Source organism: Coturnix japonica, chromosome 5 (assembly GCF_001577835.2).
Source record: "Coturnix japonica isolate 7356 chromosome 5, Coturnix japonica 2.1, whole genome shotgun sequence".
In the NCBI taxonomy this organism is placed as follows: Eukaryota; Metazoa; Chordata; class Aves; order Galliformes; family Phasianidae; genus Coturnix; species Coturnix japonica.
The window spans coordinates 9,351,722-9,377,863 of NC_029520.1; the positions used below are offsets into that span (position 1 = coordinate 9,351,722).

At 36.7% G+C, this 26,142-nt stretch overlaps 1 protein-coding gene and 1 long non-coding RNA gene across 3 annotated transcripts in view; one reads left to right on the plus strand and one right to left on the minus strand.

Annotated features, from left to right (window-relative positions):
- Nucleotides 1–26,142, minus strand: part of CHID1 (chitinase domain containing 1) — a 90,659-nt gene that overhangs the window by 3,424 nt on the left and 61,093 nt on the right. The window contains exon 11 of the mRNA XM_015863751.2: nucleotides 277–357. Coding sequence (XP_015719237.1) covers nucleotides 277–357 — 81 coding nt within the window. The remainder of the gene's footprint in view (nucleotides 1–276; nucleotides 358–26,142) is intronic.
- The window catches only part of LOC107314501, a 48,769-nt gene continuing 35,220 nt past the window's right edge, over nucleotides 12,594–26,142 (plus strand). The window contains exons 1-3 of one of the 2 annotated variants that reach the window (XR_001555469.2): nucleotides 12,594–12,794; nucleotides 15,478–15,609; nucleotides 16,997–20,418. This is a non-coding gene — a long non-coding RNA (uncharacterized LOC107314501). Of the gene's footprint in view, nucleotides 12,795–15,477; nucleotides 15,610–16,996; nucleotides 20,419–22,599; nucleotides 22,903–26,142 lie in introns of those variants that run through there. The other variant, XR_001555468.2, reaches the window with a different exon arrangement.

Here is a 26,142-nt window from a genome sequence, read left to right on the forward strand (position 1 = left end):
CAGATAATTTTGATGGATAACTTCTGAAGATATAACTCACCAGACCTCACTTCTGAAGATTGTTTTAGCTTGTATAATTTCATTAATCCTTCCCTGGTTTAATTTCCTTGCCTGAGGCATTCTTATACTCCAGTTCGATGTTGACATACAGATCACAAACATCAGAATTTCCATTTACTGATTTCAGTTGCATACTACAGCTAACTGGTAATTCATTGTGTACTGGGCCATGTCTTAGAATATTTGTAGAACAGTTAGTGAATAATTGTAACTCACTTTTTGTATTCAAAGTAGTGTTCAGCAATTTGTTCATCCCAGACAATCTTTGGTTTGTGCTCCTTCAAGGTTTCAATGTACCTACAAATTGAAAACACGGATATGGAATTAACTTCTTTTCTAAAAAGCAGTTATGAATTAAATAGCAGGCAGTCTTGAAAACACAGTTTTACTGTCAAACATTGTATCAAAATGTTCCTGATTACAAATGATTCTCTCAGCCACATTTCCAGTTTGTCATGTTCATGTATTTAAGGTTTTTTATTTATGCAGAGGAATTAACATTCATTAGTTAAGAAGATCTACAAAGACACAGGAAGATTATGCTTCAATATTTCTATAGCCTAATTCTTACATGCCAAAGCACAGGAACTGAAGTCAGTCCTAGAGGCTAATTAAGGCGCTTCTTAATTTAAACTCACTATTATGTGAAAAAAGCTCCCCTATAAAAGGAACTTAGTTAATGTTCTAAGAATGAAATAAAAAATGTAAAGCTTATTTAAAAGGAAAATGTACTACTATGAAACCTTTAGAAAAATTATCTACACCACTCTGTTCTTGCCATTATTTTCTTGCAATGGACATTTTGAATGGGAGATAGTCTACCTCATTTCTAAGTGACTCAAACCAAAGACAGAAAATTACTTGTACACAAAGGCTGTGCAAGGAAACAGCATGGAATAGTTAGGATGGTCTAAGCTGGTGTGTCTGCATCTCTGATTGCACAGCCAAAACAAACAGGTCTTGGTTTAACTTAACCAAGTATGCTTAGTCCACCTATGCCAGCTGTTATCATTATGCAACTCTACTGCTCCCCACTGGCTCATAGTCCCACTGGACATAACAAATGAGAATTCAAAAGGAACATGTGATGAAGTACCTGCAAAGTCAGCCCTGGCAGAGAGGTAAATCTATGAGCAGCACATGGTTACGCCTACACATGGCTGCACATTTAGCTGACAAATAAAGCACTCAGAAGAAAGCATCTCAGAAAGTATGGCTGCTGTTCCTTTCTCAAGACAATTTTCTACCAATATATGAAAGACAGTATGACACTGAAATATGTTAAGAGTAAAAACAGTGATCTGTTGTTCTTCTGAAGAAAATATTTAACTTCATGGAGAATGCTTTTATACCAAGAATGTAATGATCTTTTGTGACAAGAACACACATTCTAAGAAAACTTATCTTTAGACAAAATTTTAGACTAGGATTTATTTACAGATACTAAGATTTTTAATCATCAGGTGCACTTTGATGTTTTTTTTCTAGCTCATGTAAGCAAAACTGACTAGAAACAGCAGGTCTCTAAGATGGAAAATCAGTCTCTTGCTCTCCTTCTAGTCAGTTAAACTATGTGAGCTCTGATGATGTGCAACTTGTCTTTTGTTTCTGGAGACTGTCATCTGTTCCTGCTGCAGCAAACCAGGCTTATCTGACACAGTACTAAACCTGAGTGAAAGCATAAAAACCAACTATCCAGCTTGTAGAAGGTGTGTATGCATGCTGTGCGCGTGTTGAATGGGAATAACCAGAAACTCAAAGGTAAAATGAGTTATGCACACACAGAAAAAACTAAACCAACATCAAGCTCAAATGCAATACAATAGCCTTAACTTGGTTATTAAACCTTGACTATAACAGGAACTGCATCTCCATAACTGTGCCCACAAATGGTTCTTATCCACAGCAACTGAAGTTTCAGACTGAACTAGGAAGGACCCATCTTTCCCTTTTTCAGACAGCTGTATTTCTTAATAAAAACCAAAAAAATATGCAAAAAGGTTGTATTCCAAAGCTCGTGAGCTTGGATTTCTGATGTAACACAAATCTAGAGAAACAAGACAGCATTCATGGTAGTACTACTATGAACATTCCTTATCTTGGTATGTATATTTCAAACAGCACTGAGCAGTCTCCCTGCTGATCTGTGTACATCAAGGTATTGCAAGAAAGGACAAATAACTTCCTTCAAATCAAGATTTTTTTTAGAGGAAATGTACATATATATGTATATTGTAGTACTAAGGGACATTGTTTAGGGGGCAATATTGGTGGCAGGTGGATAGTTGGAGATTATATTAAAGGTCCTTTCCAACCTTAAATGATTCCATGACTCAATGGAGGCTTTTTGTTAGTGTTAGATTTCAACTACCACAACACTTTCACATTCTGGCTGTTCAGGCTTTATTTATAGCCTTCCTTTTCGTGTGAGAAAATGTCAAGGAAGAACATTATCTGGAGACATTTTAAGACTTCACATCTGAGTAAAGCCAGCATTGGTAGTGAGAGAAACAACTCTTTAAAAAGGTGCTTTTTTTTTGTGGGTAGTGAGAGAACTAGAGAGATAGGGAATTGGCCAAGAGAAATTATTCAAAACCGATGATGGGCTGTCATAGTACTGAATATGTCAAAAATAATTTTGTATTCAAATATTCCATTTTAGAGCTGCAGCAGAAAATACTGTAGCTTCCGTCTGAGTCTCAAGCTTCCTTTTTGGCCTTCCTGCTTTCTTTTTTAAAGAACCATTCTAAAGAATATCTGCAGAAATGCTGAATATATGAGAAGCCAGAGAATACCTTCAATGGTAATAAATGAAAACATAAAAGGGAAGAGAATGTGAAAAAGGACTATATAGATATTTTGCATTCTCCTTCCACTGACACCTAAGATTGCAGCTTGCAAGTGGTAGAGAAATCTTGAAGTTTATTAATCTTTAGATATAAGCCTTTATAATAGCTTTGTGAGCATGCATAAATTCATGAAAAGGCTAGCTGTGGAGTCAGAAATTGCATAGCAGTATATGTACATATAAATACATAGTAATAAACAGTGTGAGGATCCAAACACACACACTGCTGAGTACTAAGTGTCAGTGACAGACTGAACAATAAGGCAAACTTCCACCAGACAGGACCCATAGGGATCCTAAGCATCCTTTTAGCCATTTCCTCTGAGCATTCAACACTCAGTAACAAAATATTTACTTACAGTGTGTAAGTTTGTGCATGTGCATGTTTATGTGTTTGAGGTTTTGACTCAAACTGACATATACAAGAAGAACACTTGAAAATCTCAAGGAAAACAAGAGATTTATTTCTGAACCATTAAATATTTCCCAGTCATTTTTTTTCCACGTGCATCAAGTTTGCATATATTTTCTATCAGAAATCTTTGTTGTTCTGGCCACATCTGAAGTCTAAAGTATCTCTTTTGCCTCTATCCAAAGGGTACCTTCCTGTTAGGAAGCAGTTAACAGTAGAGTAGCTAACTACACTGGAACAAAGAACAGGATTCAGGCAATCTCATAGAAGTGAAAATGCAGATGAGAACTGAATGTAATTAGGCACATAGTTACAGAACAGCCCCTACTTCATCCTGTTTTAAGAAGTTCTGTTTGACTTCTAGCTGGAGGATTTATTTGCTTTTATCAACTCAGTACACAACTCAACTTGAAGTCCTCAATAAATACATGTCTTCATTTAGTTGGACTGCATTTGCACACTGTAGCAGAAATGCTAAGTCACAGCCTGAAGCAGTGATGCAGCACCTGGTGGGAAGGCAGGGCCAACTCAGAAGAGCTCAGCTGTATGAAGCTGAGTGACAGGAAGGGGTGAAGCCAGGATCCACCCCTTCCCAGACCTCATTTAAGGGTTGGCAGTAAAGGTAAAGGGCTCTTGCTGGAGTTCCCTGTGTACCTGAGGTCTTCTGAAGGTAAATGGCTACTTTTTTTTGTTTGTTTGTTTATTTGTTTCTGTGTCCTCAGCTATTCACTGTGTAAGTTCTCACTTGCTGCAGCCTAGGACTTTGCTACTCTGCTGTCATTGCTGCACTTTCCATCATCTTACACGCACTTTTATAAATGTGACTATACAGTAAAACTGCAATATTGTCTTTGTTATTTTTCTCTAAATTATTATCGATCAGGCTTACATCTGGGCAAAGTAACAAAATTCTCCCCCAGATTTAGATAACAGGTCACCTCAAGGTTAACTAAGTTCCACTTCTGACTCATTTCTGTTATGGACTACACCAGGAAAGCCCCTCTCATTTCCAAGCTGGGATCTTTTCTCCTCCTGGCAGTTTTAAGCTGAAATTAAGGGGGAAAGAGGGAAAGAAAGCAGTTGTGTAAATATTCTAACATATATCATTTAATAATTTAAAGATCCTCCAATCTCTCATAATTAAAAATGATTTAATTAGTTATTATAATTTCTTGTGCTGTACACCAGGGATGACTTTACAGAACCCTGGTTTAAAGCAGGTATTAGAGTATTTTGTGGATGTAAGATGGACCACGTTGTGAAAGTGAACTGATTTTCCTTTGAACTCTTAACACCTGCAGCCAGTAACGCATACCAAGAAACCACAGATGATATCAGAACTAAAGTAAGGCAGACAAACAAGTAACAACTGCCTCTGAAAATGAAAAAGGAAAACGCTTTTTCGTCAGCTGTTCAGAAATATCACATTGCGGAGATTTTCTTGCCCGTATAACCACTAATAGAACCATTCTTTACACAAAACATGATTAGAGCGTGCTCTTTCAATCCCCAAGTTTAATTCACCTATTCTGAATCACCTAATTTCTGCAATGTAACTTGTTTACACTACATAGCACAGCGGCAGTTCAAAAGGTTTATTTTGTTTGCACAATAGGATTATTCTTATTAGGGACGATCAAAAGCCAAGTGCAGTTTTGTGAGATATTTAACATCCTTATGCATGTGTGCAAGTTGTTCTGAACATTGTGCACTAAGGATCTGGGGATATGTATTTCCACTAGAATCTGTATGTATTTCCAATTACGTGATTTAGTGGAAAATAATGGTGATAGGTGGCTGGTTGAGCTGGAGGTCTTTTCCTGCCTTGGTGATTCTATGAATCTAGAGACAAGGAATAGTAAATAGAAGACAAATTAAATTGAATAATATTTTAAATCTGCCTTAAAAAATATACATAATGTTCAAGTTAGATACCAAATATGTAATGTGAAAGAGAAAGTGCTGAGTGAAAGAGATGTTCTTACAGTCTCCTGAAATCCTTAAAAGTGCTTCCAGGCTAAATGAGAGTTGAAGATTCTGAGAAGCCAGACTGTTTTTTTATTTTTTTTCTTTCTAAGAGCAAAACCACACCAACATTACAGCAGCTTAATGTCTGTTCTTCATAGAAAAAACATAACTTCTAACAAATTCTTCTAAGATGATGTATCATTGTGTAGTAATAGAATATTAGTCCTCACTAGGTGGGATAATATAAAAGTTTAAGCTCTATTCCAGTTCATCCAATAGTCTGGCTTACTGCAGAGGCTTAAGCAATGCATGGTCTTTCTGGTTAAAAACTACTTCTCAATATAACAAAAATTAATGCTTGTTTATCCCTATAGGATTTTTTCAAGGATCAGCAGGCTAATCCTAAAAGTAAATCTTTGAACATAAAACTGCCAGTGTAAGGGTACAGTACTTGAAATGCTTAAGTATAAGCACCTCCAAACACAGTACTCTAAATACAGAAGAATGCTCCATTCTTCCAAGAACTGGCACTGTAAGCAATACATAATGAAAAAGTGAGGCTGTATGTCTCTGGACAGGCGGCTGAACAAAATTCAGATATACCAATACATCTACTGTTCAGCTTCAGCTGTAAATAAGAAAACCTACAACTATGCAAGTTCTGTAATATGCCAGGTTGCTTTTATGTTGGTTGTTTTTTATGTTCTTTTATCACTGCTGGCAAAAATGCATAGTTAATAGTGGTGACTATGTTGAAAAAATAGTGTTTTGTAGCTGAGAATGACTCTATCAGATCATGTTGCTGTGTCCTTTGCATCTGTTTTAGTTTATGTGGGAATAAACAGGAGGCATTACTTTTGGAGTGACCTACGTAGAGCTACTGCAAGACTTCTGGTCTCTGTTGAAAAGATAACACAATTACAAGCCCATTCAAATAATGGCTAATCTTTCCCAAGTAATGCAAATCTCCTCACATCAGTTCATTTTAAACAGGCCTTAGAACAATCTGAATGGCATACAGTTCTTCCATTCTTGGTAGGTACCTTGAATTGAAGATGGGCTATAAAGTAATAAACTATATTTTATTCAATTAGAGTGGAGATTTATGCCTTCTTTAAAAAAAAACTATCTTCATCATAGCAGTCAACAAAATACTTAAGCACATGTATTTTAAATTTCTTAATAGTTAAACTATTACTAATGCTATGATACTACTGAAAGAAAACCCAAGACTTTGCACCATGAAAAAGCAGCAGAACACCTTCCATATCTTTGCTGTATCTCAGTCAAATATTGTGTTTCTTTTATTGTTGACTTGTTTTAAGTTCTGCTGGACAAATCTATCTGTGCTTGCTGATTAGATTTGTTAAGATTAATTTTAAAGCAAAAACAATATATATTCAAACTGATGTCAAAAAGAGTTGTTGCTTAAATCAAATGGCAATGCTTGAAGCAGAAATCAAGGGGTAAAATGATGGCGTTTTTGTAACTAAAGTGACTCCATATACATTACACTGCAATAAGGTCTTCAAAGTTTCAAGACTTTGCATTCCCTATACAAATAACCCAACGTGTTAAGTAATCACCAATACAGCTGTCCAGTTAATGGATTAAGAAAGTCATTAAAACATCTCTTAACCATAAACCTAAAAAAGTTAAGCGTTAACAAGGCCATGCTATGAATTCCACTGAATTAAGTCTGGTAAGATACTAAATAGGTTCACTGCCACAAATAAGGCAACTTTTCTATCTTATGTCAGGCACGAAGGGAGAAGTGAAGCTTTCCTTTTCAATGCAGAGAGCCATTTCAAAACTGTATGGCAGAAACATCACCTGGGAATAGCTTCATTTGCCCCACATACATAATTATCACAAGCTCCTGCTACATTCATATGCACAGAGATGAGGTATGGATGACCTTGTTAAGTAAAGAAATAAAAAAAGAAGGAAGCTATAAGATGAAGAGAAACAGATGGTACTGTCAGCTGTAGAACTGCAGAGCCCTGTGTTGCACAGACATGAACAAGATGGAGAACAGTGCTTGGTTTAGATTGAAATATCCCAGCTGTAGCCACTGGAAGACTTACTGACCTATGTTTGGGATTGCCAAGGCTTTTGCTGGCTATTATTTTATTTGTGCTTGCTTTTACATAAGATGAGGGGCTGTAATCTGTTCCAGCTACTGCAGTAAACCAGAGAACTGCTTTGCACACATTATAGTCTATGAAGCAGCTATTAGACCCCTTCAGAAGCAGTTTTATTTCAGTATCTTCACTCAGGATGACAGTTTTCTCCTTAAATCTAGGATTACTACTGCCAGATGACAGATTCTGTACTCAACATCAAACAATGCTTGGTGAATCAAATTGAGGATTCCTGGAGTGATACAAAAGATACCTCCTCAGAGCTTAAAAAAGTAGTTTCTAATTTTTTTCAGGAAGGTCTGATTCCCGAACTGGTCTCTACTGGTGATTGATCTTTGATCGGTTTTCTGATTGACTCTGTCATTTGCTGTCTTAAATTCCCAAATGTTACTTTGTGAGTAATACAAGAGGGAACGGCCTAAAACTAAGACAGGGGAGGTTCAGGTTAGATATTAAGAAGAAGTTTTTCCATCAGAAGGTGGTGACACACTGGAACAGGTTGCTCAAGGAGGCTGTGGATACCCCATCCCTGAAGGCATTCAAGGCCAGGCTGGATGTGGCTCTGGGCAGCCTGGTCTGGTGGATGGAGACCCTGCACATTAGCGGGGGATAGAAACTAAATGATTGTTGTAGTCCTTTTCAACTCAAGCCATTCTATGATTCTCTTTTTCCCTCCAAAGTTCTCCATCTGTGGACAATGCTGATTGCTGTTTTTGATCAAATGCTCAAAACATTTCCATACAGAGAACAAAACTAGGAAGAAGAAAGAACTCACAGTAACACACAACTTACAGACAATCAGAGTAACACACTGGAAAGACCAAACCATATTTTACTGAGTCATTTGTCTATGTGGTTACCAAGTCAGGGAGGGTCTAAAGGCATCATACATTTTACAGCTTTCATAAGTTCAGAAGAAGAAACAAAGAAAAGAAAAAAAAAAATAAAGGAGGAGAGTAGTGAGGAGAAGATGAGGAAGATGAGTAAGCAACAGCAGTTCAAATATGCTGGTAACTGATTCGGATCCTCAGAAATGAAGAGATAGTTACATTATCACATCTATTAATTCACATTCACAACATACATTCTAATTACAAGTGGTTTCTGACCCTTCCTGGCCCTGTAGCCACTGCAAGAACCTCTTTAATTACTTGCCTCTTTTGTGACAAAATACAATTAAGCAGTACTAATTATCTGACACAAGATATTTTGAGCATGGGAGAGGCTAATCAGTTGCTATACCAACATAATTTAATGAATTTGACTGGCAGGTATTACAGATTCAGAACTGTAATTGCTCCTCCCATGTCATAACAGTTTTGAACTGCATTCGCACTTCCATATCTATAAACTTGGTTGTAACTTGTTATTTTGTACCTACAAAATAAGAACATACTGAAAACAAGTGCCCTCAAAGAATTCATAAAACCATCAGATTGTCAGAGCATTTCACACTTCAGAATGATGCATAAACATCTAGCAATTAAGACTGAGGTGGGAAGACTAGTGATTAAAATGAAGTATCTATTTGGAAACAAGCTCTTCCTCTGAAAGAATGATGTCTGTGATGAGGTTATAAATTAAAGTAGACACAAGCAACACCAAGCCAGCCAGTAATAGTGGGGATTTTGTACAATAAAACAGTGACTTCTCTCCAGCAGCAGTTAGACATGCCACAATTCATAAATATTTCTTCAGAAATACTGTAGCAACTTTTGTAGAAGTCTAGAAAAAAATAAGGCAGGTATCAGGAAATTATAATAACTTTTCAATTCATTTTTGTGCATAATTCTAAAATGATCCTCACTAAGTCCAAAAGGATGCCTTGTTAAGAAGGGAAATGAGAAGCTAAGAAGCTACCAAGTTAACAGAAAAGTAGTTTTAGGAAAGTATGAGAAGACTGTGCAGTTTCAGGAGCTCTTTGCTCTGGCTTATATCTAAAGCAAATTAAACTGTTCACCACTTAATATTACCTATCAGATTCAAATTTTATTTTTAATGCAGTGAAAGAAAGAACAATTCAAGAAACTGCTCCAATTTTACAGATTAGGAAATGTCATTCTGTAAATAATTGGTTCCATAATGTTGATTGCATAAAGAGTACTGAAGAAGAAGAAACAATACTGAAGCTTCACAGAACCAGAAATATTGTTTCATTCCATCTGTTGTTGATAATAAAAAAATAAAATAATTTTAAAAAGGAAAATTAAAAAAAAAGGAAAAGAATTCAAACATCTGGAATTTTTTTACCCTCTTTCACAACTATTTAAAGAAGCATCAACTACTATGTGTCTTGCCTCTTAAAAGTATTTTCAAAAGGCAGTAAAATAATATGTTTTTTAGTTTGATTTTCACAGATACTAAGAAAATGATGCATTCATTAATAAAATATGTAAAGCCAGATGTTCCAGGTGACAACTGGTAGACTGTAGGATGCTATGACTGACTGGACTCCAACTTATACCCACAAATGCTTATGTATGGAAGTATGTAAGGAGGATAAAACAAAGATATAACCTCCATTGGTGACAAGCATGGCATATAGACAAAAATGTGTAGCTAACTGTGGTGACCATGTTGAAAAATACTGCTTTGTATCTGAGAATTTGCTTTATTGAACAGTGTATTATGTTCTTTGTATCTATTGTAGTTTCCATGGAAATAAATAGGAGGCATAACATTCAGAACAATGTATATAACTCTTCTGCATTAGCCAGCAATGAAAAATGAAATTGGAGCTTTACATCTGTTTCTGAAAATGGCTGAGATGATAATATTCATAAACACAAGTAAAAAACTAAACAATTTAGCATCTCTGGAACTTGACTAATTGACTGCTTAACCTTCACTGCTTTGGAAGTGCATTTAATGAAACTATATGCAATCACTGTATGCAAACCGTACTAACTTCCATAATTTCTATACTCTATGTCATTACGAAGACTAATGAACCTTGCTGTTTAGATTTATCATGCAAGTTAACTTGCTTAGAAAGTTACTCAGTACTTAGGAATTCACCTTCCTATAAAAAAAGTAGAAGAATTTTTCACTAGTGAATAAAACATTATAAAATGAAATACATTTTCAGCTGTGTCCAAAATAATTTTGTATGTTCTAAGACTGCTCTCCTGTGTGAATTAAAGTATAGAAATGGGATATGATGTAGAAGACTGACCTAAAAAGCCCACTCCAGAAGCAAAGTAAAACACATTATACTTTCTGCTTCCCACTAAGCCAATGATTGTTTGGTTTGGTTTTTATAGTCTGTATTTAGTGTATCTTCACCATCTGTACACTAATAGTCAAATCAAACTGAGTTAACACAATTACATGAAACTATTAGCCAATGAACAAGTTTTACCCCAGGAGATGAGTCTCCAAAATAAGAGCATGTAAGAAATTGACTCTGTTAGTTAACAGTGTAAGAAATTAGATAGCTCCAAAACACAGCCAAAAAGATTTATCTGCATTATAAGGAAGTGAGAAATAAAGTTCACTTCTGGAAGCAGTGTGTTCTACATTAATTCACAGGGATGCTCCACAAAACTGGCAAAAAGTTTGGGGGACCCAAGGGTAATGCTTGACAGTATGGTACTTGATGATTATAAGGATTTCTAGTTTATTTTGATTAATAGTAAATAACTAAGAGTTAACCTGTGATGTTAGCATTCAAGAGGAAGCCAGCAATTGTTAATCCAGCCTTTCCCAGCTGAAGCTGAATGGTAAGGGGCCTGGTTTAGCACGCTTCCACAGCACACAGAAGGAACTCTGATCTTCAGCAGGCCTACCCAACGATGCAAAACAGAAATGGACAGCAAGACTCTTGTTATAGAACCTCAAAGTGGCCCCAGAGACATTCATTATGCACTGAATGTCAAACCGGGCTTTAATTCTCTAACAGAACATTAAATACATCAAAGAAAATGCTGATGAGTGACATCCTGGCACTGGCTATCCTGGTGATGCATTTGAGCGAAGAGAATTAAGTAATTTGTGGAACACTCCCAAGCTGAGCTAGGTCAAATGCAGAAGAAGACCTTGCAAAAATAAATATGTGGTCTGTTAAAACTGATATGTCAGACCAAACAATGGTTGAATTTAAATATGATTTCAAGGGAAATAAGAGGCTACTTGGGAGGGCACGCTGCTTCCCAGCAGCTACACTGTGTTTAACACTTATTCTGCATTCACCAAGATAAATACAGATTTTTTTTTTTAAAATTCTCATTGTCAGAACACAAAAATAAAATACTAGATACAGGAGTACACACACAATGATTAAAAGTACAAATTGAATGCCTCCATCTCTAATTGTCACATGGCACAGCAGAACAAAATGTAGGTGCTGGGTCTAGTCCCCTATCACTCCAAGCACTGCCTTGCAGGTGATAAGGCCTAAAGTCTCTAAAGCTTTCACAGGTTTCATTCCTATCAAGGCTTTTAATTTTAGAAGACTTCTGAAAGAAACAAGTGTCCAAATGCCTTGGGTAATCTGGACTGCAGACTCCAGAGCTGATATTTAAGTATCTTGGTGAACAAAAGGCCTTAAGCATTGCAAACCTATCAGATTTTGTTTCAGAGGTTGGTAGAGGACAGAGTGGCCATCTATCATGTCATTTAAATATACCTACAAACTTTAAATATTGAAATGACTGATCAAGGTAATTATAAATTTTGTACTACCCACAAAATGAATATACTTTATGTTTCTTCAAATATAAAATAAATGTATGTTTTATTGTAAAACACGTGGATCGCTGGTGGCAGTAAGTGCTGGGTTTATGCATTATTCACTGATGAAAAAGAAATGTAGCAATTCTAAAGCTGCATGACAGTATGCAGGCCTGTAGCAGAAATGTTAAGCCATAACATGAACCAGTGATTGAGCACCTGGTGGGAAGGCAGGGCCAACCTCGAGGAGCTCAGCTGCATGTGATATACCTGAGTGACTGCAATGGATGGAGCCAGGATCCACCCTCAGCCCAGACCTCATTTAAGGGTTTGTAGAGAAGGTAAAGGTTTCTTTCTGGAGGTCCTTTCCTACTTGAGGTCTTCTGTGGGTAAGCAGAGTCTTTCCTTTGTTTCTGTGTCCATAGCAGCTATTTTTGAGCATATTCGCACTTGATGCAATCTGGGACTTTGCTACTCTGCTGTCATTGTTGTGCTTTCCATTGCATTACAGTGTCACAAGGTCCTTTTGCAATGCTGTGCCTAGGTGGAGTGAAGGTGCATGAATGCTAGAGCTGCTCTGTCATCTCCTTCTGTTGACACTGGGACACAGGAACTACCTGTATGCAGTCCAAGTACTTCCAGAGTTCCACAGTGAGGTCAGAAGAAAGGGAACGATGCAGCTATGACTGAGGTGAGCAGCATTTACTTTCAATAGTCTGTTCCCAACACTGGAAGGAGTGGTATAAGCATTTAGAGAGATCAGAGCATTCCCTGCTTCAGTGCTCAAGCTGGAGATACAGTATTACTAGCAACAAACAGCAGTGTGCAGGCCTGCCAGCCTACAGTTTTCTGGTATTCAGACTGTCAGCAAGAAAAAGGGGAGCCGAGTTTGGTCTGCACTTTATTTGAAAGCAAGTGAAATGACAGAATTAGAAAGCAGCAAATGCTGTCGTGTAAGGAGATTGAAGACATAGGAATGCACCTCTACCTGAGAGCACTGAAGAGGCAGACTGCAAGTAGTACTAGGAGTACTGGTATATTATGGAAGGAGACAACGGCTCTTTTGTGGACTTTTGTGCTAATCCCATATTCCTGACATCACATAAGCATGGTTTTTTGCCAAGTCCCAAGCCTCACAAGACAGATAGAAAGATACCTGTAGGAATCCAAAGCTCTGCACCAAGGCTGCTTCATTGTGTTAGTGAGCATAAGGGCTTTTTATTTGGCAATAGTAATTGGATGGTTTCATGTCATAAAGAGGTGTGTCAAAGCACTTCAGAAAGATCTGTGTTGTGACCTATGGTATTCAATCTATAGATACAAATAATCTAAAAAGGAGCAATTGGAAAGGGTGCTAAAATTTGCTGATTATACAAAAAATATTGACATTAGTTGTACAACTTTAGAACAATTAATTATGAGGCAATAAATAGACAACTGAAATTTGATGCTGATAAGCACACAAAAATAATAAGAAAAGTGAAGTGTTGGTTCTGAATAAGCAGTCATCAATCAGAAAGATGACCTTGGTTTTTCTATAAACAGATCTCTGCCAGCATCAGCTGCACCCAGAAGTTCTCCAGAAGTCAAACAGGATGTTAGAAATTAATAAGAAAGGAACAGAGAAACATGAATTAAAGTGATAAACTGTTACACTCACTTCATAAAGTACTCTGAATGCATTTCCCAGTTGTGATGCCTGAAAGTCTATGATATATAGAGTACATTTTAACAACTTATGCATCTAAGAGTCACGTTTATGCACAATCCGACCGATCTCTAGCCAATGTCATTGACTGCTACCTACCCCTTTCAATGCAGAAATAAAGAACAAACTAGAAATCATTTGTCTTGCTTTGCCCATACATAGTGCAATCAGGTGAACATAAAAGCTTATCTCTGTTTGAGCACTTATTTCAATTTTGTTTTCCCACAGGGCACGTAGGTGCCACTGCAGTAGATGAGAGATGTCTGGGAAATGAAAAACTCTGGAACACAGTTCCATTAGTCATGGTTTAGTCTCAATTTATATGGGAAAATGCACTAATACAAGCAGTCAGTCATCAGAAAATTTAGGGGAATTGTGGGGAGGAAATAGAAAAGAGGAGATGCTGATTTGGCACACAAACCTTCCCAGGGGACACACTAAAAACTCTGAAGTAATTCTAAAATAAGCATGTTAACTTTACAGTAAGTAGGAAAGCATTAGAAACAGAAGCAAGTTCTTAATTTTAAATACTGTGGATCTGGCATTTTAACGCTATAATTTGCCAACTTGATTGAACAGCACGCTTGAAGGATCAGGAGTTTTGAAATTGAGTAGAACATTCACTTCTTAGAAATACAGACCATCAAAATATGTATAGAAACACCTTAAAATGACATTGAGGATGGATTTGACATTTATGAATGAGTTTCCATAATTAATGTATTAACTTGTCATTAAACATGACTTTTTTTTTTCTTTTTTCCCAAATTAGACTTCCCCTGGTACTTGGAAACTAATATCACTAATAAAATAGAAAGTATTTTTGACTAGTCAGGATTTGTAGGTCGCTCTGAAAGTAAAACCTCCTATTTATTTCTGTGGGAGCTACAACAGCTACAAAGAGAACAATAACGCTATTGGATAGAACAAATTCTCATCTACATGGCACTACTTTTCAGTGTAGTCACCACCATGAAGTATGCTCTTATGCCAGCAATGAACAAGAGCCTGCAAGCTGCGCTTAGAAAACTGCAGCACTGGTGGGTGACCTGCTGTTGCTGGTGCCACTGCTAAAATGCACCACCCATTGCTTCACTATGCTGACATACACTGATTGGTCTCCACAAACATTCAGCAAATGCTGATGAATATGAGTGGGTGCTCCTCGGCTGCCATCTGTCATACGACAACAAAATGTAATGGAATACTGGCAGGAAGGTTCAATCTCTACTGCTGTACCACCTACATCTGCCTCTGACATTGTGGGCTAAAATAGTAAAACTTAGAGGCATTACTTTCAGAGAAAGCATTGTATTACAGCATGTGAGCTGCTGATAGAGACAAACTATATTTTCCAATCTTTTGCACTACCGAGTTTCCAAACATACTTGTGATTCCAAGAAAAGGAATTTATTATTGCCACTGAAATCTTGGTTAATGCACAGATTTGTTAAAATGATTTTAACTTACCACCTTTATTGAAAGAACCAGTTATTACAGAAATACTTTTGAATTGGTGTGGTAAGGAAGCAGTACACACTTTTTGCAATAAAACTCCAAACCTCATTTGAAGAATTAATGAAATTCTTCAAATAACATAAAGCCAGGAGTACAATGGTACCGCGGTTAAATGCTATGACTGTAATTTCAGCAAGATATTTTTCAGGGATTTTATAATTTCAAGATCATCTGCCTAAGTGACAATAGTGACAATACTTAAAATGATGCCATGAAAACTGAGGATGCAAAGATGTCCAGGCTGACCAAAACTCTGGAAACTTGAGAGAGAGACTGCAAGGTAGGAACTGTTTACTTTTGAAATGAAAAATAACAAAAATGATACAAGTAATGCAAGTGCCACATGGGTATTTCACATCAATGTGCAGTTTTGGACTACAACATAGGATAGTCCTGTAACTGTATAACGCCATCAAGTTTCAGTTTACTGTAACTGCTAATTCAAGCAATGTTTCTGAATGGTATGTAAAGTAAAATTTTAAACATACATTAATTAATCTAAAAACTAAATGCGAATCTATGATTTAAAAAATATACCTCTGTGAAGAAGAGCAAGCTAGTACATAAAATACTTAAATAATGAAAGGAAGTAGCTTGTCATGATCTAACACCACCCCACTTCTGCAACAGGAAAACATGTTCATAGGACTGTCACTGTTTGCACTGACACTACTCAATTACAACTAGTAAAGCATGCAAATAGACAAAGCAATCTGTACTAGGCTTATGTCAACATAAAGCTTTTGCTACTTAGGAGAATGATTTTCATCATTTCTTCCTAGTAATTAAGGTAAAACTTTTAAAGCATTCTGCATCTTTAGCCTCACCTAGAGCGACAACTTTTATACCAGTTCCCTAACTTAAGCAACCTTCAAGTTATATGTAGAACAGGAAAAAAATAAACTCAAATTTATGCCTTCTCTGGAGAACTGACCTTTCAGATTTCAGTGCAATTTGTCTTCTCAATACAGAGGTGTAAATAAAACCCAGCATTTTTTAGCTGCTTGTCATTTTGTGCTAGTGAAAATAGTAATAAAGTAGCAAACTATGTAAGCATTTAAAAAAAATGAAGATTTTTAATGTAATGTATCAGAATTTACAAATCCAAGTAAAACCCAGAAGGTAGACAATCTCTAGTGCTCCTCGTGCTTCTTTTGTGCTTTTGTGAGCACATCTTTAAGCTATTTAATATCAGTTTAAGAACTATGAAGCACAAAATCTGTCTCCTCATAATGAAGTACAATATTTATAGATTTAAACAGAAATCTATTCCAGAATCTTCACACTGACGATCTTCATTTTATGAAAGTAATAGAGAGACTTCTCTTCATTTGCTTCTTTCACACCCACAGCTCTGCAAACACCATATTGCTTCCACTTGCATTAACAAGCCTCTGTGTTGCCATTCTGCCCTTCTGTGTTTCAACCAGAAGTAACAACACAAACTTTTCCAAACATTTCTGTGTTATTTCTGCTCTAGAGGTCATGGAACACCCTTCCTTCTCCCCTCCCTCCCCCCAGTATATCTTTCAAGTTACATTTCTTCAAGATGCATTTTCATCAGCTACCCCTGACAAGTGAGAGGACACCCCTAAGCTATGATTTTTTTGCTTAAAGCTATGAAAATGTCACATTTCTTCTGGCCTCACAGCACACACCCTTTGCAGAACTCCATGATAACTGCAGCTAGATTCTGGATCGGGTGCAATAAGGAAGCATGTGCTGACCATCGTTGGGGAACCTGGGAGAAGAGCTTGCTCAGCATGACCATCTTGAATTTGCAGCATCTATGTTAGTTGCAAGGAACTGCTCATTCCTGGAGAACAAGGTAGGATCAGCCTCCAAGAAACCTATCAGGGAGGCAAAGAGAACTGCAGCACTGTAACCAGGTAAGACCCAGCGAAGGTAAGAGCACAAGGACAGTAAACTTAAAATCCAGCAATACATAAAGTGACAGAAGAGAGATGTGCCCCTTTCACTGATTGTTGATGCTCTTGTTTTTTTTCCTCTACTCAACACCTGCAGAGATTTTCCTAGTACCAACCACAGAAACACAACTTTTCTGTGAAATCCTTGACTGAATCTCACCACAAGCATTAATTATGCTCATAAGAACTGCTGCCAGTGGAGAATAAACATCACATGCAACTTATCTCAAAGCATCGGGTGAGATCCTCATTTGGTTTCATAGGGAAGGGCAACTACACATGATTTTTTCCATCTACACTCCCTAGCCATTCACTCCAGTATTTCTCAGAACACACACACCAGATAAAAGATTTGGTCATGGCTCTCTTGAGAAATACTGAGCGCTTAAGTGCACAGCAGATAGAATCACAGTTACTACCAAGTGTAATTTTCCATGCTTTACTACTTTAACTTAGATTGTGTATATTCATAGTGATTTCAAAACCTGCTGAAGTCAGCTGAGTCCTACATATTGGTTCTGTTCATCCTGCAGGTAAGTCCTAAGTTGGTGTTCAACTCTGTAACAAGTTACAAGTTACCTAAACTCCATGTCTTTGAACTGTGTTTTGCTTCAAGATGATTTTGTTTGATACCATCCTCCAAACCTGTCTGTTTTTCTGTATCAGCTTTTCTGTGATCCTGTGGTGTCTCCATGGACAGAAGTATCATCCTCAGCTTAATGACAGGGAAAACTAAAAAAGATATCCCCAAACACTGCTTTTCAAAAAGACTGCTTTATCAAGTGAAATAAATTATAAATATTCCCTAAATTATTGGAATTTATTTGGAACAGTATCTCCACTCTTACATTTGGCATACAGTCCACTTGCTCTTTCCATTTCCAAACAACAATGTTAGTTAGAATTAATAAGTACTGGTTGTGATCCAGCCTATTAACGTAGCAAGATCGATCCATGGGGTGTTTTATAGCTTGTTAAAATTTTATTAGCTAACACAGATCATCAGTAAAAACTGTTTAATTGGCTAATTGCTACAGCTGTTTCTGTCAGCAATGCTTGTGATTCTTTCCATGTATACAATATTGTCTAGTCCTGAAAAAGCCTGACATTCATCTTTACAGGAGACTCTCTTACTACAGTTTGATATTATGTGAAAATACATTAGTTTCTCCTAACACCTGTTATGAAAAGCACCAGCTTAGGTTAAAGCTTCGCACAGAACAATCTTTCTTAAAATTTTAGAAAATTAAAAAGATTCAGAGTCTTTCACTGTCTTGGTTTGATAAGCAGTGACCTTGGTTTGATAAGCAGTGCTACGCTGGGCTGAGTAGGGATTACTACAGCATCTCATAGTCTTTGTTCAAGCTGTATAGCAGCTGCTTCACAATCTCAACCCAGCTAAGCAAGTATTTGCACTAGAAAACATTTAGTAAGCAGTATTTGGCCAGCTGGAGTTAGAAGAATGATGATATTTCACAATTATTATTAGCAGCACGTAGTTTTATTTGAATTCTATTCCATGAGATAAAATTAGGTTTAATGTGCAGAAAGTTTTCATTTTCTCCATAAACAACTTGCTCTGTCTGCTTGTAATATGAAGATTGTGTTTAAAAACATCAAGACTATATTTCTGCTCACTGAAACAGCTCATAATTGCTATATAAGAACAGTAGAATTCCATGCTGTACTGCAGATGTCTGTGCAAGGTTTATCAATTTTTCTTTTAAAATTTCTTTTTTACTATTCTAGCAGATTATCTAGGGTGCATTTTTAAACAATTTACTCCTTATTTAATACTGTGAGGCATTCCTGACAGTGAAATTCTAAAACCCATCTTGTACTTGGAATATGACTTTTTACTTTGCCTTTTAGTACTACCTTGATGCAATGCACAAATACTCCACTCTGAAATCCAGCAAAACTTTCTTTGCTTGTTGAACAACAGCAGTAGTTATGCAACAGAGAGCATCATCCCAGCAGATTGTTAAATCTGCTTGCTAATTATACCTTAAGTGTTGATCAATGCTGGAGCTGAATTAATGCATTACAAATACATGACATGTGTCTTAAGCTACAAATAAGTGTACAGTCTTCTGAATAATGAAGTGAAAATTAAATTTAACCACAGTTGAACTGGGAAATTATATATGAAAATAATAGCTTATACTACTAAAGCCTGAATGCTTGTAAAGCTTGTATGAGCTTATCAAGTCATAAAAAACTAGAGTAACTGCAATTTATATTACTCTTTCAGAGTCTTGCACGTATTATTGTAGCTCAACTCTCCTAATGTGTAAGTATCTGATTTTTAACTGTGATCCAATATTTCCTACCCTTGAAAAGGTCATCTTTCAGTGTATTTATAGAGCAGGCCAAGAAAAAAGAAGAAAAAAATGTAACAATTAGCATACAATTAGCATTACAACTATAATTCATAGATCAAAAAAATAAAAAATACTCAATTCTTAATGCCCACCTGCCTTTCTACTCCAAACCCACTTCTACTCTCACTTGTTTTCTGGTTATTTCCATGAAATATGAAGATCCTTTCAAATGTTAATTATTCATAAAGTATAGAACTGGAAAGAGAATACTTCTCACTTCGTAAGATTTTGAGAGAATTCACATTTCTGAGCTTGACTTAAACAGAAACTGTCAAGGTTCCTATGAACTGTGATGGTGGCTGGATGTAATTCATACCGTGCATGGTACCAATGGCACATACCACTCTAACAGCTTTTGGGATATCCTGGCCAATCAACTTCATCTGCTCTTTCCAAGCAAAATTACTGAGAATAGTCATTGCATGAGTGAATTTAAACGAGTAATGAAATATTAAGATAAAACATATCCTGATAAACGTAATATATATGTAACATATGTAATATATGTAAGACAACTTACAAACTTACACTGTAAGTTTTTTTTTTTCTGAGACAGAGCCAAGAGGATGTGAATATTATGTATCACAGTACGGATAATCTCAGAGCAAAGGCATGCAGCCACTGACAGCATTGGTTATACTGCAGTCTATCACCTGACCTTTTGGGGGCAAAAACCCTGAATGCTTTGCAATTTCATACATCTCCTACCAGGGAATGGAAACCTATAAACAAGGACCCTGACAGACGACATCTGGAGATAGAACAGCCAGCCTTATGGTATGTGTCAGAATCATGATTTTTATCAAGCTCTGACTTTTAAGACAAAATTCTTAAGAGCAGAGAAAATTTTCTTCTTAAGTAGTAGTCAACAAGTTTCAGGAAAGAGCATACTGAATCTTTTCTAATGCCATCTGTTAATACCAGATGAACATGCGAGTACTGTGTTTATGCTGGCAATCATTAGTATGTTTGTTCAGTTGTATCTTGATAAACACCACAAATTGGTTAGCAGACAGAAAATCTGCAGAGTAAGGAGGAGTGGGTCCAGCTAGGCTGATTACGAAAACCCTTATTAGAGGCAACTTTCTGTACAATTGCATGTTTTAAGAGGCATGTTTAAGACAGAGAAATAGAAGACCAAATCGGACTGGAAACTGGAGCTAGTATGTAGAAAAAATGCAACAAAATGCATCAGCGTTTCCTTGTGATTCGCTGGAAGACATATCTCCTCCAAACCAACTGTTTCATATCAAAGATAGTTGCTCATTTGATCTTTCAGCAAAAATTCTATCTGTTACAAGGTATCATAGAGCATCCCTTCATGATGACCAACTGGAACTTGTAACATCTGTCTCAAATTTAAAGAATGCAACACACTTGGCTAGTACAAAAATTAACACTGTAGTGCAGTTCAGTATGGCTACAGCAGAGGAAGAATCCATGCTTTTTGGAATTATTTTGTAGCTATTAAATCTTGAAATAAGGAAGTCATGTTTGTTATTTTTATTAGATAACGAAGCATAGATTAAATGACCTCAAAGTTTATTACTACTATGCCTTGCTGCAGAAATGGGAACTGCTTTGCAAATACTCGGTCCTTTACAACTCCAGCTACCTCAATTTGTAAAAACTAGGTATGATATTTGGTTGCTGAATATTAATTCATTTTAGAAGACTGTAGTGTGAGAAAAATCACTGTCACCCCTGGCCATCAATATAAAATGGCTAATTTCATCATGGTATAAACCTCCAAATTAGCCAGAGTTTTATTACTCGTCCTCAGGATAGAATGAACGGAGTTCATTTAATCATCCTGATTTAAAGAAAAGATGAACATTCATGATCTGATTATAAAACTAACAGACCTCATGAGAATCAACAAGTTTAAATCAGTATTTTCAGACCGTGGTACTGCAACATTTCTTTAGAATGCAAAACCACATGCTTGCATCCTTACACTTAGCCAAAAAGAAACAGTCAAGCTGGCATTTTTCAGTTCATCATTCCAAGATGCTTAGTACAGTGGGTAAGAAATGAAATCACATTATACCAGTCATTATCCATGCCCCAAATGTTTTTATTTGTCATATACCAGCATTACTGAAATCCCTTTCAGCCTTAGAAAGCCTTGATGTCCTACACAGTTCTCTTCAGTACCATCTCCATTAAATGATCACAGCGCAACTGTACTGCCATCAGCTTTGCAATGTAAATGTGTGTGCTGGAACATCACAGTCTTCACATCTAAATAAACATTACAGGGATTGGAGTTTTTTGTTGCCTTTTTGAACCAAGGGAGGGATGGGGAACCCAACAACCTAACTTCATGCTCAGATGTCAAGTTCTTAGCTGGTACATGAATTCCACAAATTAAGGGAATTTGGTTTGGTTACAATTCCCTGTGCAAGCATATAATTAATAAAATGGGAATAAACCTTGCTATACAATTTGTGCCAGCACTTGCTCTAATTTCCCAGACAGCTACAGCCTCATTACCTCCAGATTTGTGCATCTCATTATGATGCTGACACTCACACTTGTGTGATTAGCACCAAAATTACAGATTCATCCTGATTTAGTGTGGCCTTCATTGCTGTTAATTAGGCAGCGAAATGTGGAAACTGTTATGGCATTTTAATTACCTGAATGATGCAATGAGATTTTGTATGCTTAAAAAAAAAAAAAAAAAGACAATTTTTTTTTCCTTGAAACAGTTTCTGGTTCTCATGAAAACAGCTGACTGTGAGAAATTCAATGCCTCATTTTGCTGCTAGTTGAGAAGATCCATCCCGTCTGTATCTATGTATGGTCTTGTTTGAGAAATGAAGGAATGACAGATTAAAAATGCCCTTTTGTTAAAGGGCATCAAAATATACAGAAAGAAAATCATGAATAGAATTAAGACAAATTAATTGGTTAATGTTAAGTAAAATTTTTTACATTATTTTTGTCAAGATCCTTCAAAAATCTGGAGGAACAGCCACCAGTAAGAACATGTACAGTAGCATAACCTCAAGGGAAGGCAGCCTCAAAGCTTCAAGAGTAAAAGAAACGTAGCATTTGGTTGTATTTGGGCTGAAGTAATTTTGTATGTGTCATGCTGTGAGCATATGAGCCACACGTTCTTGTGTGCTGACACCATAGATGCCCTGTGACACATTGCTGGGGGAATGCTGGTAGGACAAGGCTGCCCTTATGATGAAGGACCGAGCTAACAAATTGTCCCTCAGCAACAGCATACTTCAGGCACATGGCTCTCAGGTAGGTACTTACAAGTAAATGCAGAAATGTATGGATTTGAATATTGAGCTGCACCATGCCTCTTTGTATTTATTTCTGTATGTACTTGAAGTATTGCAAACTTCTTTACAAACACTGGTAAGAACGCAGAGCCTGACAAGGCTACAGACAGCTGCTGACAATGCAAGTGTGGAATTTGCAGAAGAGCACCGTACTTCTGTCACACTTCTTGTTACAGACTCACATTTGCAGAACATTATTCTCACTATGCCCATTTAATCACATTTGATAGGCTGCTGCCCATTTAAATCATTCTTCAACAGCATATCCTACATAAATGTTATTTTATTTGACCATAAATAACATTTTCATTTTGGCAATAATAACTAAGCTCCTGTCATCCTTTACTGGATAGAATTTTGTGGTTTTTTTCTATTACAAGATCTAAAAAGCCTAACAGTATTATGCTTATTTGCAAAAAGAAAACTGAACTGGTACCATAGTTTTTCATCAGACAAGTGATTTCAAATAGATTTTAAAAGGGAAAGCATCAAGAAATTTGAAAGGGAAAGTTCTCAAAGAAATGTTCAAGTTAATAAATTTCATACATTAATATCCATAAAGTAGAGGCATTCATCCTTGTTTATAACATTTAGATATAAATGGCATACTGCTGCTCTGAAAACTTCTCTGATCTCTATGCATGTACAACCCTAATTTATGGAACTTTACATTTTTTTTATTAGTTTTTTTAATATTCTCAAAACTCATTCAAAACATTATTTATATCTAGTGAAACTGCATAGTTATCCATGACAGCATTCCAGTCATGTGAGCTGTTCCATCATGCCTCCATGACTGCAAGGAGATCGTGATACTGTGACCACATACAGATCTCTGGTTCTTCTGTTTATTCCCCATGCTGCATACATTCGCATACAGGCATTTCAGAGGAGAAAAGGAAGCAGAGGAATACTAACTTCTAACCCGTAAAACTCCAGCATGTCTTTAACTGGGTATTTATTTCAGAAAGCAAGGAAAACTGTTTTGGAGAGACTTCATCCACCATTTCTTTCATGTAAATATGACTGACATTTTTCCAGCAAAGAAGTCAGTTGTTTCCCCTGAATGTTAATTAGGTTACTATTTAGATTACTAATTTCTTAAATATTTGTTTTAAACTTCTCATAAAAACTAATATTGTTCTCTTACTTTCAAACCAGTACAGTTCCCACTGTATTTCTGGAGTCATAATGCATCACCTTTTTCTTCTTTTGCCAGGTGCCCATTCAGACACTCTGCTATAAAGCAGAAATACCACTATATTCAGACTTAAATTCTGCTTGACTGGGGGCAAAATATGAATATCTGAAATGATTATCTGATTCCCCTCCTTCTGGCTCCCCTGTACTTTTGATATCACAGTCACGTCCCTGAAAATAATTTTGGCAAGGGCACCACAAAGATGATATTATTGAATTGAGTATCTGCCCGAGGAAGTAAATATGGAAAGAAAAAGAAAAAAAAAAAAAGCAACAAAAACCCAAGACTGATAGGTTTAATATACAGAAATAAGCATGAGTTAATCCAGCAATTTTTCACTCTAAAGCCAGCTCCCCCAGAAGCATTTTACAAGAATAAGTACCATCATTTTTCAAATAGTAGAGTTGCAAATATTAAGCAATCTGCCAAAGGCTACAAAAGTCAATAAGAGAATCACGAGCAGAGTCCAGTTCCTTGCTGAATTCATTAACCTGCTAATCAAAGTCTGTTAAGAAGTAAGGGCAAGCAACTCATATTCCTAATATAAGCAAGGAAATAATGTTGATGGAATAATACAAATAAATGCACACTCTGTGACACTACTGCAGCATTTTAAGCCTCTTGAAAAAGCAGAGAAAAATCTATGCAAATGGGGCTGTCTTACTCTTATTTTCTTCTTAAAGATGCCACATAACTGCCTGTTCCAGTTAAGTGCTGAAGTTCAGTCTCTCTATGCACCACCTTCTGAACCTCAGAGAGTAGACAGGATTTGTCTGTCTGTTCTTAGTAAACAGCATCCTTTTCCCCATAGCCCTTAAGCATTAGTGTACTTGACCACCAAACTGTCTTTTTTTGACCACCCATTTACATACAAATAGCCCAAAATCTCCAGCTGGACACACATTTTTATTTTACAAATGTCACAGAATTGCTGGTATTGGCCCTGTTAGGCCAGTGGGCTGTCCCTGTTCAGTGCACTCATTCCCAGTGAAAATGACAAAATTTTCTATGAATAGGATTATCTTTTTAGTGCATACAGTTGAATGCAGCCAAATGATACAGAGTAATGAGTGATTCACAAACATGAAGTCAGGCACACTGTAACGTCTACCCTGTAGCAGAAATGCTGTCACAGCCTGAACCAGTGATTGAGCACCTGGTGGGAAGCTCAGGTGTACATGATGAACCTGAGTGACTGGAAGGGGGTGGAGTCAGGATCCACCCCATCCCAGACCTCATTTAAAGGGTGGCAGGGGGAGGTAAGGAGTTTTTTGTTGGGAATGCTTGCCTGCCTGAAGTCTTCTGAAGGTAGGCAGTTTCTTTCCTTTGTTTCTATGCGTACGGATGATGCGTTTTGCAACTCTGGTGTCACTGTTGTGCTTTCCATTGCATTATGCACACTGACCAGCTTTAACAAACTAGCTCAGAGTAATTAAGACAACTAAACTGAAACCTGTGTTCTGAGTAATGTATAATGTATGTTTTAAGCATAACTTGGTATAGTTTTTCTCAACAGCTACTGATGCTGACAGCAATTTAGTTATTTCTACTCCCTTAGCTCCACTGTATCCCTTTTCCTCTGTAGAGAACTAGTGAACTACTGTTTCTCTAACTTAAAATCAAAAGGCTATCTAAATTCTGTCTTGTACTAAATTCTGGAATATATTTCTCTCAATAGCTTTGTAAGCTAATAGCTTACACTTCCATAATCTAACAGATTACATTTTCATAATCTAACATAGACTTCTATACAAGTATATTTCCCATAGAATAGAATCTAATATGTGTGATGGGTCACTTCACTGAGTATTTTTAAGTAGTGCAGGAAGGGGGCACTTAAGTGAGTTCTAGAATAAGCACTCCAAGATAGAACAGCTTAAAGAATTGCTCTACTACCTGGTAAATCAACATAAAGATATACTCAGCACGTAAAATATTCCAGTCATACCTGATGAGCATTTGTTATTACAGCATTCAACTTACTTCCTTGTACAAGTT